Raw genomic sequence first — 15,355 nt, 5'->3', positions numbered from 1 at the left:
CAGTTCAAATATCATCTTAGTTATGCTCATTCCTGCAATCTCCAGGACTTGAGTCTCACCTCTTGTCCACCTCCAAGTCTTAGGCGTTAAACCTTAGGACTAATTCTCCGGCTCTACCTTAGGGTAGTCTAACCTCTGTTCTGTTTCTACTCTGGACTTCCATAGTAGCCTTACTCGTCCCTGCATAAAACCTTCCAGAGTTCTGCCGAACTCCACCGACACTAAGTCCTCCGGAACTCCCGGACTTCCGTCGGACTTCCCCTCTGTCCCCGGAAATTAAAGGGCACGTACTCAGGTAAGGGGTGCAGCGCATGAGCTGAAGCTGAAGCTCTTGAGTAACCTCTCCTTTGAGCACGACCTTAACAGTATATTCGAACTCACACCTTACCAAGTATACTAATGTCTGAGAATTACTTCTCCATCAGGTTTAAAGTCCTGTCCCTCATAAACTACGATTTTTCTCCGACCCTTCCATTATTGTTTAGGATCCTTCATCCTTAAAATTTCCATTCCAATAAAAACTCCATATTCCTATGTCCAATCCTTCAGCCTGATTTCCTGATCATAACTATCCTACTCCAGAACACTACATAATTATCTCTGGGTTCCTATTATATCTGATTTCTCCACTGCTTCATACTGGCAAGTCACCTCCGGAATGTCTGACATTCAATCCCTTTGGTTCTCCTAGTACCACTCAGGAATACCACCTGCTCTCCTGCCACGATCTGTTGATAGGTATAGGCAGGACACCTTTTTCCGGGTTTTACCACTGGAAATGCCATGACCTCCGATGTCCGAAAGTCGCTTCACTGCGGAACCCCTGTCTCTGGACTAGCCATGTCCTCCTCCCCGGTTTATGTTCGGATCACACTAGATAAACTAGTCCATTACATGAGCAAGCCTCTCATATATGCGCAGGTTTATCACCCATCCTCTTCCAACTCCCAAGTCAAGTTACCCCACTTCATCTATATACCTATACTCCTCCACTCCGATTACTCCTCCTCTGATTTCCGCCCCGCTTTGCCTCCTCCGCTCCTATTCCTCCTCTGCTCCGCCGCCTCCTGGAAAGTCTTCCATCAGGAGGGAACTCCATCTTGCTTCTCCATCTACTCTGGATCGTCCTCTGTTACTATGGACAGGGTTGGAACACCTCCTAGGAACAGCTGTATTATTGGACATTGAACGTCCCCTGTATGGACACACGACTTCATGGGATGTCTGTAATCGTCTACACTCCTTGAACAGAACATCAAAAAAGTGGACCATGGACTGAGTGAAAAGAACGTACCAGACTCATCCTGGGACCCTGCCCTCCCCATGTTCAACATCTCAATGTCACCTTCACCGCTTCCAGGAGTAACCCACTCCAGGAAAACCAGTTGGAGGTATTCTAATGGTGCTTAAAGAACTACAAAGGCAGCAACACCAAGGACCATGCCAAGTCCAGTGTCAACTAGATCTTCTGAGAGTGTCATTAAAAGAAGATGAAGTCGCAATTTGCGAAAAAAGTTCATTGGTTGGTTTCAAAGCCACTGGTAGGATCACATGACCTCTCCTCTTTTCCCCATCTGTCCTTGCTCTCCATACAAATCCGACATCACTGATATCCGCTCTGCCCAAATTCTATCGCCCACTTCCTCCTACCTCCGCTTGCTGTCTGTACTGAAACTCCCTCCGATACCAGTTACTCCGTCCTACCAAGGACTCTGGAATGGAGTTCCGAACCTTGCGTTCACCGGCAGAACCAGACTTCCATTTTTCTCCACCGGTACCTCTGAAAACTCGATTTCAAAAGCAAGTGAAACAGCCTATTTCAACGTGTATACAACTATGTACATAAAGGTCTGGATAGGAGAACGGGAATTAGCTACACTTAGGCCTCCATCTCCACCTCTTCCTCCGGCTCTGTTCCCGCTCCAGCTGAGCCCCTGTCTCTTCTCCATCCAGCCCCTTCTCTGCTTCACTCTCCGATTCTTCATCCGGCTTCTCTGTGTCACTGCCAGAAGAGCTGGTAGTAAGCTCGGTCACCTCCGCCCTCCCAATCTCTCCCCTTTTCCCAAGAACCTCCGTTTCTTTCCCCGACCCAAAAAGCCCCTCTCCAGTGCGATTCTGGTCACGTGGAGGATCTCCCGGATTTCCGCTCGGACCTGTTCCTCTCCTCCTTCTGCTCCACCGTTGTAGTTCCAGCTGTTGGCGAGATGGGTGATGGCTGTCGCAAGGGCCCCCAGCTTCGTGTTCGTCTCCGCCTGCACCAGGACCATGTTGTTAGCGGCCTTGACCCACTCCTGGTCATCGACCTCCTAATGGACTCCTCCTCCCCATACACCCTCCTCCTCCGGGAAGGCCTACCCACATCTTCCTCCATCCTTTCACTGGACTCCGCTGCCCTTCCCATGTCCTTTTCCAACTCTTCGCCAGTACGGCCGGTTGCGAATCATCCCCGTCGACTTTACAAGAGGCCTTTAGGCCCGCGCACTGGTCACAGGCCTTTGCCTTGGCCCTGCCTCTGCTCTGTTCTGGTCAATCACTGGCGCAATGGAAATGACAAAAGTACTTACTTTGGATTTCGCCTGGCCTCCTGCACCAGCGCCCATGTACATGCCTGGCTGGTGGCCTCACACTGCTGGCACATGACCACCTGGAGGAGCTCCGAGACCCCCAATCTCCGCACCTACCATAGACATCAGTATCACACAAGTACCAGATAGAAAGGAAACTCACCTCCGCCACCTTGCGTGCTTCCTCGCTAACCTTGCCCTCTCCACCGCCACAGCAATTCTTGCCTCCTCCGCCCTCTTGGCCTGCTCTGCTGCCTCTGCGGCCTTTCTCTCCTCCACTATCCTCACCGCGGCTCATCAACTCCTTCAATTCTGCCGTGGTCATACCAGCAAAGTCAAATTCGCGGGGAGCAGACATATTCAGTGAAGAAAAAAGTTAGAAAAAACCCGCCCTTCCTACACTCTTATAGTAGTAATCCGTCACCATGGAAACTCCACTCTGTACCCTGCAATCCACTCCAGTCCAAACTTCATTGTCTCCATCTGCCTCGCAGCACAATTTCCCCACCTCGTGCTGTGGACTTTGTTCCACATGCCTTGGTTCCACGGCAACATCTGTCTACCATTTCCCCAACATCTGGGAATTTGTCTAGGACCTCAGGGGTTCGGTCCTAATGGGGGGATATTGTCACACCGTGCTCAACCAATCAACCTCATACCCTGACCTCCAGACTTCCATATCTCCGAACACCTCCGACTACCGAACAAAATCAGCAACAAGTTACATTTTACAAAAAAATGAGCACATATGTACAACCGGATACAAAGGAGTACAGGACTATCTAGAGGTCATCAGTCTCCATATCTCTGCCAGAGACCCCAGCACCGCTCCCACCCTCCACCTCCACCTCGTTTCCTCTGGTTCTTCCGCCACCTCCACGTGAAAGCCGTTCCTCGCCGCCTCCAGGAATAAGGCTTGGAAAGCCCTCTGCTCCTACGAACCTATCCATGGCCACTCTGCTCCCCTCCCCACAGCGATACTCTGCTCCAGAAGTCCATTGGTCCGTGCCAATGCCACCACTATGTTGTTGGCAGTGGCCACCCAGGCCTGGTCGTGTACTCCGTCCATCTGCCCTCCTCCGCGATCACGGTCTGGGGATTGGAAATCACCTCCACGTCGTCGTCCATCTTGCCAGGCTCTGCTGACTTCTTCCCCTTTGCCGGGGAGACGGGGTCCCCTCCGCTCGCTCCCGCTTCTTCCCTTGTCGATACTAACGGCGGAACGCCGCTGGAGCACTGCGCCTTCAGCTGACGGCACACATCGCAATTCGGATCTACCAGACCACCTATTAGAGTACTCTGGAGAAAGAACCAAAGCATGCTTACCCTGTTGGACCTAGACGCCTGAGTCCAGGTACAGTCCCTCTTATGCTCCACACAGGAGCTGCAAGATTTCTCCGGACCTTCAAGTTGCTGGACGACTAGTAACCTGATATCTGGATAAGTACCAACAAACATTCAAGCTATCTAACTTACCATCGACACCCCCATGCGCCCCAATGACCGACTCCAGTACCCTTCTCCGCGTCTCCTCAATGTCCCTCTGTTTCTGCTCCTCCTCGCGTTTCCGTTCGCCGCTGCTCTCCATTTTTCCTCCGCCTTGATCTTCTTCTCCTCCCTCTGTCTGCGCTCCTCCTCTTCCTCCAGATGAACGGCTCCTGTAGGCAAGCGAACTCCGCCGCCATTTCCACCTGCCTTTCTTCCATGGCCTGTTTGGCGGACTTCTTGATGCCTTCAGGTTTGTTGGGCATGATAAACTGTATAAGAGAGTAGAAGGAGGGAAAAACAGTTTTTTCGTCTCCAAAGACCTCGGCACATTTCTACCATCACTGCAGAAACTCCAATGCCTCATGCTCCTAACCGATGATCCAGACCCCCAGCCTGTGGGCTGGCCCTAAGGGGGGGATACTGTCATATCCCATACCTCTGGATCTGGAATTCCAGATCTACTCCATTAAAGTCCGGTTCTCGTCCTGCTATTCCGCCCAGCTCTGCCTTCATCTCGCACTCACCCCTAACTCCTTTTAGATTAGCTATTGCTCGGTCACCAGTTATGTCCTTTCGCTATGCTTATTGATCCGTCCATTCCTACTTCATTTCCGACTTTACTGCTTTGATCTGTTACACTTACTAATAGACTTTCCACATGCTTTGTACATAGCCCTTACCTTTGCTGACTGATTTACTTACATGATAACTACAGTATATAAACCCCTGTAATACTCGGAACTCCTCAGTTCAAATATCATCTTAGTTCTGCTCATTCCTGCAATCTCCGGACTTGAGTCTCACCTCTTGTCCACCTCCAAGTCTAGGGTTAAACCTTAGGACTATTCTCCAGCTCTACCTTAGGGTAGTCTAACCTCTGTTCAGTTTCTACTGGACTTGTAGTACCTTTACTCCGTCCCCACATAAAACCTTCCAGAGTTCTGCCAAACTCCACCGACACTAAGTCCTCTGGAACTCCCTGGACTTCGTCGGACTTCCCCTCTGTCCCCCGGAAATTAAAGGGCACATACTCAGGTAAGGGGCGCAGCACACGAGCTGAAGCCGAAGCCCTTTGAGTAACCTCTCCCTTGAGCAACCTTAACATCACCGGTAAATCCTCTTACCGCCCTATCACTGATCTGATGCGTACATATTGATATCCACTCCAACTTATGTCGTTCGCCTGTGTAAAGCACTTACAAATTATATCCTTGGTACATAGCTTTACAGATGACGATCCTGATGACTTGAACGTAGACATTCTCGATGATCTCAATGATGACTTGGCAGACTTCACCGAGACATCTGACACATGGGCGAACTCCCCCGAGCTCACTGTCATCCCATTGCCATCAAACCTCGGAGTAGATCGATGCAGACGCTGCATGGCAGAGGATCTCATTACGCTGGAGATGTCTCTTCATGAAGGGCAGGCCAATGACTCCCTTCACAACCTCTGAATTCACTTGTGCAACAAGGCAATTCTGTTCCGAACAACAGTTAGGCAAGCCAAATCCCAGGCCCTGAAAACTCGAGCTTGGTCCCAGGTGATGTCCATGCAGCAGGCAGTGTCCCTCCATGCCAGTATATATATGAAGATGAGGAAGTAAATGATGCAACTTGAGCCGGGGGAAGACCAGCTTCAGAAATACAAACCCCTGCTTCGGGAGCAGCTCAAAATCAGCACTGCCATCGGCGATCCAAATACCCGAGGTCAGCAAAATGAGTCCCTCGCTTGGTTCTGGTCAGTCGAAGTCGACCTGGAGGGTCCTGATCACTCATGGAATGAGGAATGTGAGTTTGGGCATGCTTGACATATCCTGTGCTCAGCTGACGGACCCATCCGAAGTTTACCGAGTGCATTGGCTTTGGGCAAAGGCCCTACGGGATTGATGGAAGGAAGAAATGATGTTGGTCCAATTGGAGATGGATTGGACATGTAACTTTTTCTTGTGGAAAGCAACCCAATGGGGTGATAGGATGCGCGAATCATTGGTGAAAAACCTTCCGGGTCATGCATGCTACTCGGGAAGGCAATCCCAAATGTATTCATTGCTGGCACAGGATGCCCAGGCAGCATTTCAAGACCAGAAGAGCAGGTTTATAGAGGCTCGAGATGAATGAATTTTTTTTGCCGAAGATATGAAACAGCTACATCGACCCAAACATTTTAGTCCCGGGAATTGGCCAGGTCGACCGATGACAGAGTTTGCCCGGATCCAAAAATGTCGGAGTTTGAAAAAATTTATCCATCAACCTGTGGCTCATATCTTCACCTCCGAACCAACTGCCATTGTGATTGTCATTTCCAGGTTCATAATACTGCATTAACCATGTCTGTATCGCATACTCCTCCTACATCCCCTTCTGATTCTCAGAATTCCGGCAATGGGTTCCGACCCCTCACACTCACTCCGGCAGATCTTGCAGCTACAATGTCGATGGCTGCATCGAGCATCCGAGCATCCATCTCTCAATATCAGATGGAGGCTACCCACACCGAGGAGCCTTCTGCTGCTCAGATCATGCACTTTAAAGCTGGGCTGCAATGGGAGATAGCTGTAAGAGACTGATGACTGTGGTGGTCAATGCTGACATTTCCAACAGACTTTTGTGACTCCCCTCCTGCAGTACTCAGCTGCAAGGAACATCATTTTGGTTGTTCCGAGCCTGGTCACTCATATTCTTCGGTTGATTCCCGAGCTCACCTGGAACATGGTTCCAGACGACATCTTTTCATCCCACCTGTGCGAGTTCCATGATGTTGCAGATCTGGGGGATCCCTCCCAGATTGTATCAACCTATGGAACTCAATGGTGGACCGGACCAACTGCAATCCCGAAGGAATTATGGGCATGGGATCAGGTATTTGCCAATTGTGTCTGTCACTACCAGCATTGGCTAGTAAGACTTTTACCGAATTTCCTTGAATGGTTACTGATCCTTTCTAGTCTGGCATTGAGGATGAACGTCTTGTTGTTCCCGAGCAGGTGGCTGAAAGCTCGGTTGCATCACTGATGGCACTGAGGTGGATGAGAGAACGCCTCCTGACAGTGATTGAGGATCAACAAGATGGCATCCATGAAAAGATGGCCGAGATTCAGATGTACACAGCCGTCCTAACCAAATTGAAGCCAAGGGGACCGGAGTAGTTCTAGTCCTTCAGTTCAGAATGTTGAAGTCTAAATTCTGTACATGATGTAATAAGTACTGAAAATTAAACACTGACTTCCAAATATATGACCTATTGCTATATGCTGAGTCCCGCATACCCAATGTCGAGTATCAAGAGCCAGATATCTTGAGTCCTGAATGTCAAGTCCTGAACATCGAGTCCCGAATATCAAGACCGGAATATCAAGACCCAAAGCCCGAAGGCCAAGATTCAGATTCGAGACTCAAGACTCGAGACTCGACACAAATCTCAATACTCAATGCTCAAAACTTGACGCAAACATTTTTACAAGTTTTGAGTTTTGAGTCCCCACTATCAAGTATCGAGTGCCGACTACTGAGTCTTGAAACCCGAGTCCCGACTATCGAGTCCCGAAGCCTGAAACCCGACGCCCATGTATGGAGTCCCGACCATTGAGTATCGAGTGCCAAACATCGAGTCCTGAACATCAAGTCCCGACTGGTACTCGGTACTCGGGTGTCGGGTGTTGGGTGTCAGTACTCAGATTTATGCGAGTTTTGGGTTTCGAGTTTCGAGATTCGAGTCGAGTACTGACACCCGACACCCGACACCCGAGATTCGGTACTTGGTACTCGATACTCAGTGATTCGAGTCTTGGGATTCGAAACTCAGATTTATGCAAGTTTCGAGTTTCAAGATTCGAGTTTCAAGATTCGAGTTTCGAGTTTCAAATCGAGTACCGACACCCGACACTCGACACCCAACACCCGACACCCAAGTACCGACACCCGAGATTCAGTACTCAGTACTCGGTACTCGGGTGTCGGGTGTTGGGTGTTGGTACTCAGATTTATGCGAGTTTCAAGTTTCTTGATTCGAGTTTCGAGTTTCAAATCGAGTACCAACACCCGACACCCAACACCCAACACCCAACACCCAACACCCGAGTACCGAGTACCAACACCCGAGATTTGGTACTCGGTACTTGGTACTCGGTGATTCGTGTGTTCGTGTTTCGAGTTTCGAGTCGAGTACCGACACCCGACACCCGAGATTCGGTACTCGGTACTCGGTGATTCGTGTGTATCATCAGTACTTGGGTGTCGGGTGTCGGGTGTCGGTACTCGATTCGAAACTCGAAACTCGAATCAAGAAACTCGAAACTCGCATAAATCTGAGTACCAACACCCAACACCCGACACCCGAGTACCAAGTACCGAGTACCGAATCTCGGGTGTCGGTACTCGGGTGTCGGGTGTCGGTACTTAATGAAATACAATTTTGGGAGTTGTCTTCTTGAATCACCAAGTACCGACTACCTAGTACCGGGTTTCGGGTTGCGGTACTCGGCACTCGGTACTCGGTGATTCAAGAAGACAACTCCCAAAATTGTATTTCATTAAATGTGTATTTTCTTGACTCAAAAATCGAAACTCGAAACTTGTTAAAATGCATGAGTGTCATTGTTTTGAATTTGGAGTATTGAGTTGTTTTGAGTCTCGAATGTCATCCTTTGGGTTTCGGGTCTCGATATTCGGGACTTGATGGTCGGGATTCGGGCTTTGGGACTCAATGTTCGGGTTTTGTTATTCGGGACTCGATGGTCGGGCTTCGGGCCTCAGGTCTCGATATTCGTGACTCAATCATTGGGCTTCGGGCTTCGGGCCTCAGGTCTCGATATTCGTGACTCAATCGTTGGGCTTCGGGCTTTGGGTCTCGATATTCGGGACTCGATCGTCGGGACTCGTTGGTTGGGTCGAGTACCGCAACCCAAAACCCAGTACTCGGTAGTTGGTGAAATGTGTACAATAACACTTTCAAGTATCCTGCAATATCGAGTCCCGACTATCGAGACCTGAAACCCGAATTATGAGTATGGAGTGCCTGATATCTAATATCATGTATTTGAAGGTGGGTACTAACACGTGTAACTACCTTTTCTACTTCTTCCAATCCAACCTTGCCCATCCACATGACGGAATCCCGGCATAAATATGAACAGCATCCCTCATATACCATGCCCTGGCAATCTGATCCCCTTCCACTGCATGAACCCCGTGTCTGACAATCCTTCCTGAAAAAGCAATCATACACCCCGGATCGTACCTGAACTCCAGCTGAAGGCTTGGCATACTCATCCAAGCATTAGAATAATTCCCCACGCTAGTGAGAATATCGAAGCATTCGGGAATCAATGAATGGTCTCGATGATTCGGGGTTTCCCGATTGCAAATCACGGAGTGGCTGTTAAACACAGTTGCCCAGTACTGGAGAGTCTCTGACATCTTCGGCAGTTGCTTGCTTTGTGCTTTTTCTTCGAGGCTCGCAAAGGCTCGCAACCCTGCCCAGTACTGCTCAGGATGCATAACCCTGAGTGCCGCTGTTGCAATGGCTGCTGGCCTCGCAATGGCCTTCAGGATATCCTCTGAGGATGCTCCATTCAATGATGCAGAAACCGCCGGGTCTACCTGATTCTGGGGGATTCGTGAGCTTAACTACCTAGATCACCATCTCATCAGATCCTACCTCGTGCCGCTGCTGAAACCATGCCGGAGATAAATTAATGCATCCGGGAGTTAGGACATCATTTTGCGACCTTGGTGTGAACCACTTTTGATTAGTACGCCAATTCCCATCGAGCTTTATGCTTTTTTCGAGTATCGGAGCGAGCAAATCCAAGGCCACCCAAATTTCCTTCTGTAGGAACCATTTGATGTTCAATATCCATCCAGTAACAATATATATAACACACCTGGGTGGCATTGGTCAGGGCATCCGGGAGGTACCATGTGATGATGGCACCGGATGCATCAAGAATTGTCGCAGGTATGTCGATCAACTTTGTGCCCTCATGGCCAGGAGGACACCTCTCGAGCAACCTCACCTCTCTCTCTTCATTATGCCCTGTGTCCTTCGGGGAGATCAATTTGCTATATCTTGCAATATCGATCAGCATCTGAACTGTGATGAAGCAATTTGACTGATCAAACAAATTTTCCGAATCTGCAGGAAGACTCACTGGGATTTTTATATGCCTTTATGAGCCGATCAACCAATCGATCACAAGCCATCACCAGATCAGTGTCTAGGTTCAGAGAAGGTATAACTGGGTCTCCTCCTGTCTTCTCTGCATTGAATTTCTGTTCGGTATATTCACATGCCACATGAGTGACAGTCAGGGCCCAAGTGCACAAGAGGGTTATTTCATCATCGGAAGTGGAAGAAACATCCATGATTGAATTGATCTTGTGAGATCAGAAGCTGAATCCTGGATGTCCGCACTTTGGTGTTAAAGGGGTGGAGATAGAGAGGATCAGATAAGAGAGCCTTGGATGATCTTAGCTTTCAAAGTTCTATTATCTATTATCAATTGCTCAATGAAATACCAGATGATTGGAAGTCTGTTGGATATCTGATATTCGTTTGTCGAGACCCGGGCCTCGGATCTCGGTACACTTCACTCAATTTTCGATACCCGGGAGTCCATGGTCGGAACTCGAGTCTCGAATCTCGGGCTTTGGGTTTCGGGTCTTGATGGTCGGGACTTGATGTTCGGGACTCATGTTTTGGGACTCCATAGTCGGGACTCCATAGTTGGGACTCAATGTTCGGGACCCGAAACTCGCAAAAATATATGAGTTCCAAGTTTTGAGTTTTGTTTTGTTTTGAGTCTCGATGTTCGGGACTTGATAGTCGGGACTCAATACTCGATAATCGGGATTCAATAGTCGGGGCTCGGATCTCGGGTACACCACTCGATTTTCGGTAGTCGGAACTTGGCATTTGGCATTTGGTAGGCTTGGATGATGTTGGCTTTCAAAGATCTATTATCATCCATTGCTCAATGAAATACCAGATGATTGGAAGTGTGATGGATATCACATATTCGTTTGTTGAGACCCGGGTCTCGGAACTCGGTACACTTCGCTCGAGTTTCCACTTCACCCCTTTGCAAAGCTCCGTGCCATACTGCAAGACCTTCCTCTTCTATCTAAAAGCTTTGATGAACAGGGCCTGGAACACGAGTTTCCACTTCACCCCTTTGCAAATCTCCGTGCCATACGACATCATTAGATGACTTTGAATTATTACCTCCTTTGATTTGGATGATATACAACTACCTGAGCTCCATCATGTCTACAATTATCATTCTCCTGGGCCCACCCATCTATATTATATACCCCCACATCGGCCTACCCGTCTATGCAATATACGACTACCTTCGGCCCACCCGTATATATAATAAATATTTTACCACTCCCTCGGCCCACCCGTATATATAATAAATATTTCACCACTCCCTCGGCCCACCCATCTACAAAATAATCTTAATTCGTCGACCCACCCATCTAACATGATATATATCTGGGCCCACCCGTCTATGTGATAACAAGCACCCTTGACATACCCGGCTATTTGATACACATCTACCTTGGTAAACCCATCTACATAATATCCAACTACCTCGGCCCATCCATCTATTGAATATTCATGTCCATCGGCCCACTCATCTACTCTACATATTCCCTACATGGGCCCACCCGTCTCCATCAGGAATAATAACACTCCCGGCCCATCTGTCATAGTCGAGGATATATCTACCTTTGGCCCATGGTCCGCTGGCCCGTATCATACAGGATATTATGCACGTCCGTTCACTCATATAATACGGAGATATGTTACTGCAATATGTGGCGATGGTTCTGAAGCACTGTCCAGAATTGAATATGCATGGTGACTCTGTCTTCTGGCCACTCGTGCTGTTTCATAGCTGCAATCATGTGGGGTGCAGCTTCATTGAAGTGCTCCCACGACAGATTCTCATCTTTGGTGATGACGGCTTTTGGGTCGCGAGTCTCATCAGCATTGACCCAAGTTTGTCAGCCATCCGCTGTTGTCATTAGTGTTAGACCTGGAGATTCTGTGGAGAGCAGGGTCTTCTTGGCGTCTTTCAATCCCTTGTTGGTGAAGTAGTAGAGTTCACAGTAGTCACCTGCTTTCAGTTTCCGTACAGCATAGTGGGAAGGTATGACAACTGGGACAGATGGTACTTTGGTTTTGCCTATGGGAACAAATTTGGCTTTGTTCTTCTTCTGTTCCTCTTTATGAGCTGCTTCTTGTTCTTCTGCGATGGTCTGTTTGTGTTCTTGTTCTTCTTTGTTACAGGGACCCTCAGACCCCTATCGTCTCCACCACATGTCACCATCACAACCGTGTTACAACATGTAACAGATGACGTCACTGGCATGTGACTAAACTACAGAGCACAGCATGACAGCTGTTGGAGCAGGACAGCTCCGGAACCGACCTAGACCAGGATCAATAGAAGCCACGCGCTTCTCCCTTATCGCCCCTACCGATACACCGGTACTGACTATTGTTTATCCTATCGCTTATCATGACAGATAGCGTTATCTGACTTGGACATCTACCGCTGTGCCGGTACCATACCCTGGACCCTTACCATTGAACCGGTACTCTTATCTCTGAGTCCTTATGACTCACATAGACGCTTACCTAGTTGGGACGCTTTCTGGCTACCCAAGCCTACCCTGAACTCATAGGATGATACCTATATATACCACTGTAGTTAGACCATGTATTTCTCTAACTTGATCTTCACTTGTGATATACGACTCTAGCTTCTATCATTGAACCTTTAGTCAGTCATTCTGGATGGACAACCTCCATTCAGTCTTCCATCGTCCTGGTGCTCCATGAAGCGGACACGGGATTGACCCTATCAAGTGCACTGTTGGAAAGCTGGGCCTTTCTGTAACATTCTTCAGCTGCTAGGCACTGAATTTCTTCAGCGTCTCTAGCGGCTTCTTCAAGTTGTTCCGCCCATAGATCCCATGCTGTGTTGTTTTTCATGGTCCATAGCACTGCTAACAATTCTGCCACTTGGGCATTGTTCACGATACCATTGGCGATGAGTTGTGCCCTAGCCTCTCTGTGATCATTTACCATAAAGTCAGGTAGGACTGCAAAATTTGGGTCGTCTAGTAGAGGAGCCATTTGCTGAAAGGAGTGAGCAGAAAACGAGAGAGCTAGGGCTGGTGATCATCAACAATGTTTGAAAAGCTGATGTGGTCAAGAAGAAAGTCGCTGCGCCACAATGCTTACTTACACGTAGACTATATTCTATGTTAGCCTCGTGACTCAGCTAACTTAGAATTCGAACTCCTTGGATAGTAGCAGCACCTAGTACAGCAGCTGAAAATTACATCAGCAAACTACTTCATTCTGTACAGAGCTGTACAACGCGAAAGATACACAGCTTAGTCCCTTCTGTACACTTCACTACAATAACACTTCATTCTGTTAGTTCCTGTACAGACCACCACAGACACCCACCGAGAATTGCTTTATGTACGATATTTCAACACTGTGACAAAAAAACATCATGTGCTACTGTCCAGTAACACACTTACCTGTAAAGTTGTACCATTCTGTCCACACATGTAAAATATGTACGCAATCACAAGAGTGTATTAGATCACAGACAGTAACACGGAAACACGGATGCAGATACTGGTAGTTGTAAGATACACGAGCACTAATAATGATGGATGATACTAGTCGCGAAATAGTGGTCCAAATCTAATCAAGCACGACCCGCAAATGATGATGCTTTGATGCGTCCTTGCCATTGAGTTTGCAGGACTGCGCCCTGCATGGATTTAATTAGCGAAGACTTATTTTGAAAAAAGCTCCTTACCATCCTTCTGCAGCCCACTCACAAAGCTGTCATGTCAACTTAGGACCGTGATATGTGCGCTTCATGATCTTCTTGAGTTCAGCAACCATTGAGAGATAGACAGAGGAGTAGTCTTTGGCAGTAAACTTCGGAAAATACTTGCCACTGCCGTTCTTGACTAGCCTGTCAAAGACGCAGTTGTACTACAAATTTTGCATCAGCGCATCATTAGTATGAAATAAATATATATAAAAAGTACCACAGCGCAAACCAAAGCCAAAGACTCCAAAGGTAACTCCTCTTTGAAGATATCGGGTCTCCTGTGAGCGATATGATAGGAACCAGTGTAGCAGAAGGCGATGGCAGCTGCCTTGAGTGCAGGGTGAGCAGCGTTGTTGGTTTTCCCAAGTTCATCCACACCATCGTGAAGAAACACAGAGTTGTCCAATAGTTTCATAGCAGTGTTTGCGACCCAGGCGGTGCGAGCTTGAGGAAGTATGTCAGCTGAGGGGATGAGGTTATACATGGAGGGCACGGTGCTGATAGCTATCTTCTTGAGGTCGGAGCGCCAGGTTGATAAGTCTTCATATAGCTAGATAATAGTGCGTGAGGAATTGAGCCAGTGACAATGGACATACTTACCAGCTTGGCCATATCAGCCTTGTGGTTGGGCCATATACAGTGGCTCAAAAAACTGTCCGCATGTTTTCACATTTTTCACTATCTATGATATTGTGTGAGAATATACAAACACATCAAGGTCATGCTGGTACCACATTGTAGTACTACTTCAGGGCTTCCAATCGAGCCCTATGGCGTGGGAATCGGTCGAGATATGGTGGAGACATAAGGCTTACAAAATGATGACTCATGTGGACAGTTTTTTGACTCAAGTATTTTACAGTGACAATCAGGTATTCCAGTACATTGTGTGACCTCCCTTGGCTTTAATTACTGCCTCTATCCTTCTAGGCATACTCTTAAAACTATATCTAACTATATAAACCAGAATGTGTCATGTGTCATGGTCATAATCACCATGAAAGCCATCTTCTCTGCTCAAAGGGATAATATCCTCTCTTTGTCCTGTGCTGGCCTCTCTGCTCATTAAATTTCCTCTAGAACTGAAGTATGCAAGTCTACTGTGGCCATGTGTATCAAAGAAAGCCACCTGGACAAGGAAAACTCTTGTGGAGGACATCCACCTCTGCTAATAAGAGGGCTATCATTCAACATATCACTACAGGAAAGGCTAATAATGCTGTCCAAGCCACCCATTATATCAATTCCACCATCACCACCACTGTCTTTTCACAAACTGTGAGGAGTGTTCTCAAGGCAGCTCATCTCAAGGCAGTAACAAAGAAGAAATGCCTCTTCTCTCTATCAAACATAGGCAGAGAAGACTACCTTTGGCTTGGCCCATCAAAACTGGACTGTAGAGGATTGGAAGCATGTTATATGGTC

At 47.9% G+C, this 15,355-nt stretch overlaps 8 protein-coding genes across 8 annotated transcripts; 3 read left to right on the top strand and 5 right to left on the bottom strand.

Annotated features, from left to right (window-relative positions):
* Positions 1-1,112: 1,112 nt before the first annotated feature.
* Positions 1,113-4,565, bottom strand: EDB91DRAFT_1087708 (uncharacterized protein; the record flags this gene model as incomplete). The annotated part of the gene is made up of 14 exons (XM_041316270.1): positions 1,113-1,195; positions 1,295-1,396; positions 1,641-1,780; positions 1,898-2,115; positions 2,154-2,291; positions 2,356-2,512; positions 2,565-2,677; positions 2,728-2,876; positions 3,073-3,175; positions 3,224-3,261; positions 3,507-3,838; positions 3,891-3,985; positions 4,041-4,296; positions 4,489-4,565. 14 exons carry the CDS (start codon positions 4,563-4,565, stop codon positions 1,113-1,115), a joined length of 2,001 nt encoding a protein of 666 aa, XP_041170197.1.
* A 1,100-nt stretch (positions 4,566-5,665) lies between these two features.
* Positions 5,666-5,945, top strand: EDB91DRAFT_1255524 (uncharacterized protein; the record flags this gene model as incomplete). The annotated part of the gene is made up of 2 exons (XM_041323997.1): positions 5,666-5,846; positions 5,902-5,945. 2 exons carry the CDS (start codon positions 5,666-5,668, stop codon positions 5,943-5,945), a joined length of 225 nt encoding a protein of 74 aa, XP_041170196.1.
* A 440-nt stretch (positions 5,946-6,385) lies between these two features.
* On the top strand, positions 6,386-7,204 carry EDB91DRAFT_1255523 (uncharacterized protein; the record flags this gene model as incomplete). The annotated part of the gene is made up of 3 exons (XM_041323996.1): positions 6,386-6,613; positions 6,660-6,956; positions 7,004-7,204. 3 exons carry the CDS (start codon positions 6,386-6,388, stop codon positions 7,202-7,204), a joined length of 726 nt encoding a protein of 241 aa, XP_041170195.1.
* A 421-nt stretch (positions 7,205-7,625) lies between these two features.
* On the top strand, positions 7,626-8,457 carry EDB91DRAFT_1087706 (uncharacterized protein; the record flags this gene model as incomplete). Its single annotated transcript, XM_041316269.1, has 2 exons — positions 7,626-8,190; positions 8,282-8,457. 2 exons carry the CDS (start codon positions 7,626-7,628, stop codon positions 8,455-8,457), a joined length of 741 nt encoding a protein of 246 aa, XP_041170194.1.
* Positions 8,458-9,128: 671 nt separating this feature from the next.
* On the bottom strand, positions 9,129-10,421 carry EDB91DRAFT_1255522 (uncharacterized protein; the record flags this gene model as incomplete). Its single annotated transcript, XM_041323995.1, has 5 exons — positions 9,129-9,262; positions 9,323-9,662; positions 9,715-9,885; positions 9,941-10,149; positions 10,208-10,421. 5 exons carry the CDS (start codon positions 10,419-10,421, stop codon positions 9,129-9,131), a joined length of 1,068 nt encoding a protein of 355 aa, XP_041170193.1.
* Positions 10,422-11,885: 1,464 nt separating this feature from the next.
* On the bottom strand, positions 11,886-12,041 carry EDB91DRAFT_1023763 (uncharacterized protein; the record flags this gene model as incomplete). Its single annotated transcript, XM_041312606.1, has 1 exon — positions 11,886-12,041. A coding segment is annotated over one exon (156 nt), but the record flags the coding sequence as incomplete, so codon positions are not given.
* An 838-nt stretch (positions 12,042-12,879) lies between these two features.
* Positions 12,880-13,206, bottom strand: EDB91DRAFT_1087704 (uncharacterized protein; the record flags this gene model as incomplete). Its single annotated transcript, XM_041316268.1, has 1 exon — positions 12,880-13,206. The coding sequence occupies one exon, from the start codon at positions 13,204-13,206 to the stop codon at positions 12,880-12,882; it is 327 nt and encodes a 108-aa protein (XP_041170191.1).
* Positions 13,207-13,938: 732 nt separating this feature from the next.
* Positions 13,939-14,542, bottom strand: EDB91DRAFT_1255520 (uncharacterized protein; the record flags this gene model as incomplete). Its single annotated transcript, XM_041323994.1, has 3 exons — positions 13,939-14,091; positions 14,148-14,480; positions 14,531-14,542. 3 exons carry the CDS (start codon positions 14,540-14,542, stop codon positions 13,939-13,941), a joined length of 498 nt encoding a protein of 165 aa, XP_041170190.1.
* Positions 14,543-15,355: the final 813 nt, after the last annotated feature.

This window comes from Suillus paluster (genome assembly GCF_016628075.1).
Source record: "Suillus paluster strain FC165 chromosome Unknown EDB91scaffold_143, whole genome shotgun sequence".
NCBI classification, from domain to species: domain Eukaryota; kingdom Fungi; phylum Basidiomycota; class Agaricomycetes; order Boletales; family Suillaceae; genus Suillus; species Suillus paluster.
Note: the sequence above shows the minus strand (reverse complement) of the source record. Positions and strands in the feature narration are given on the sequence as shown.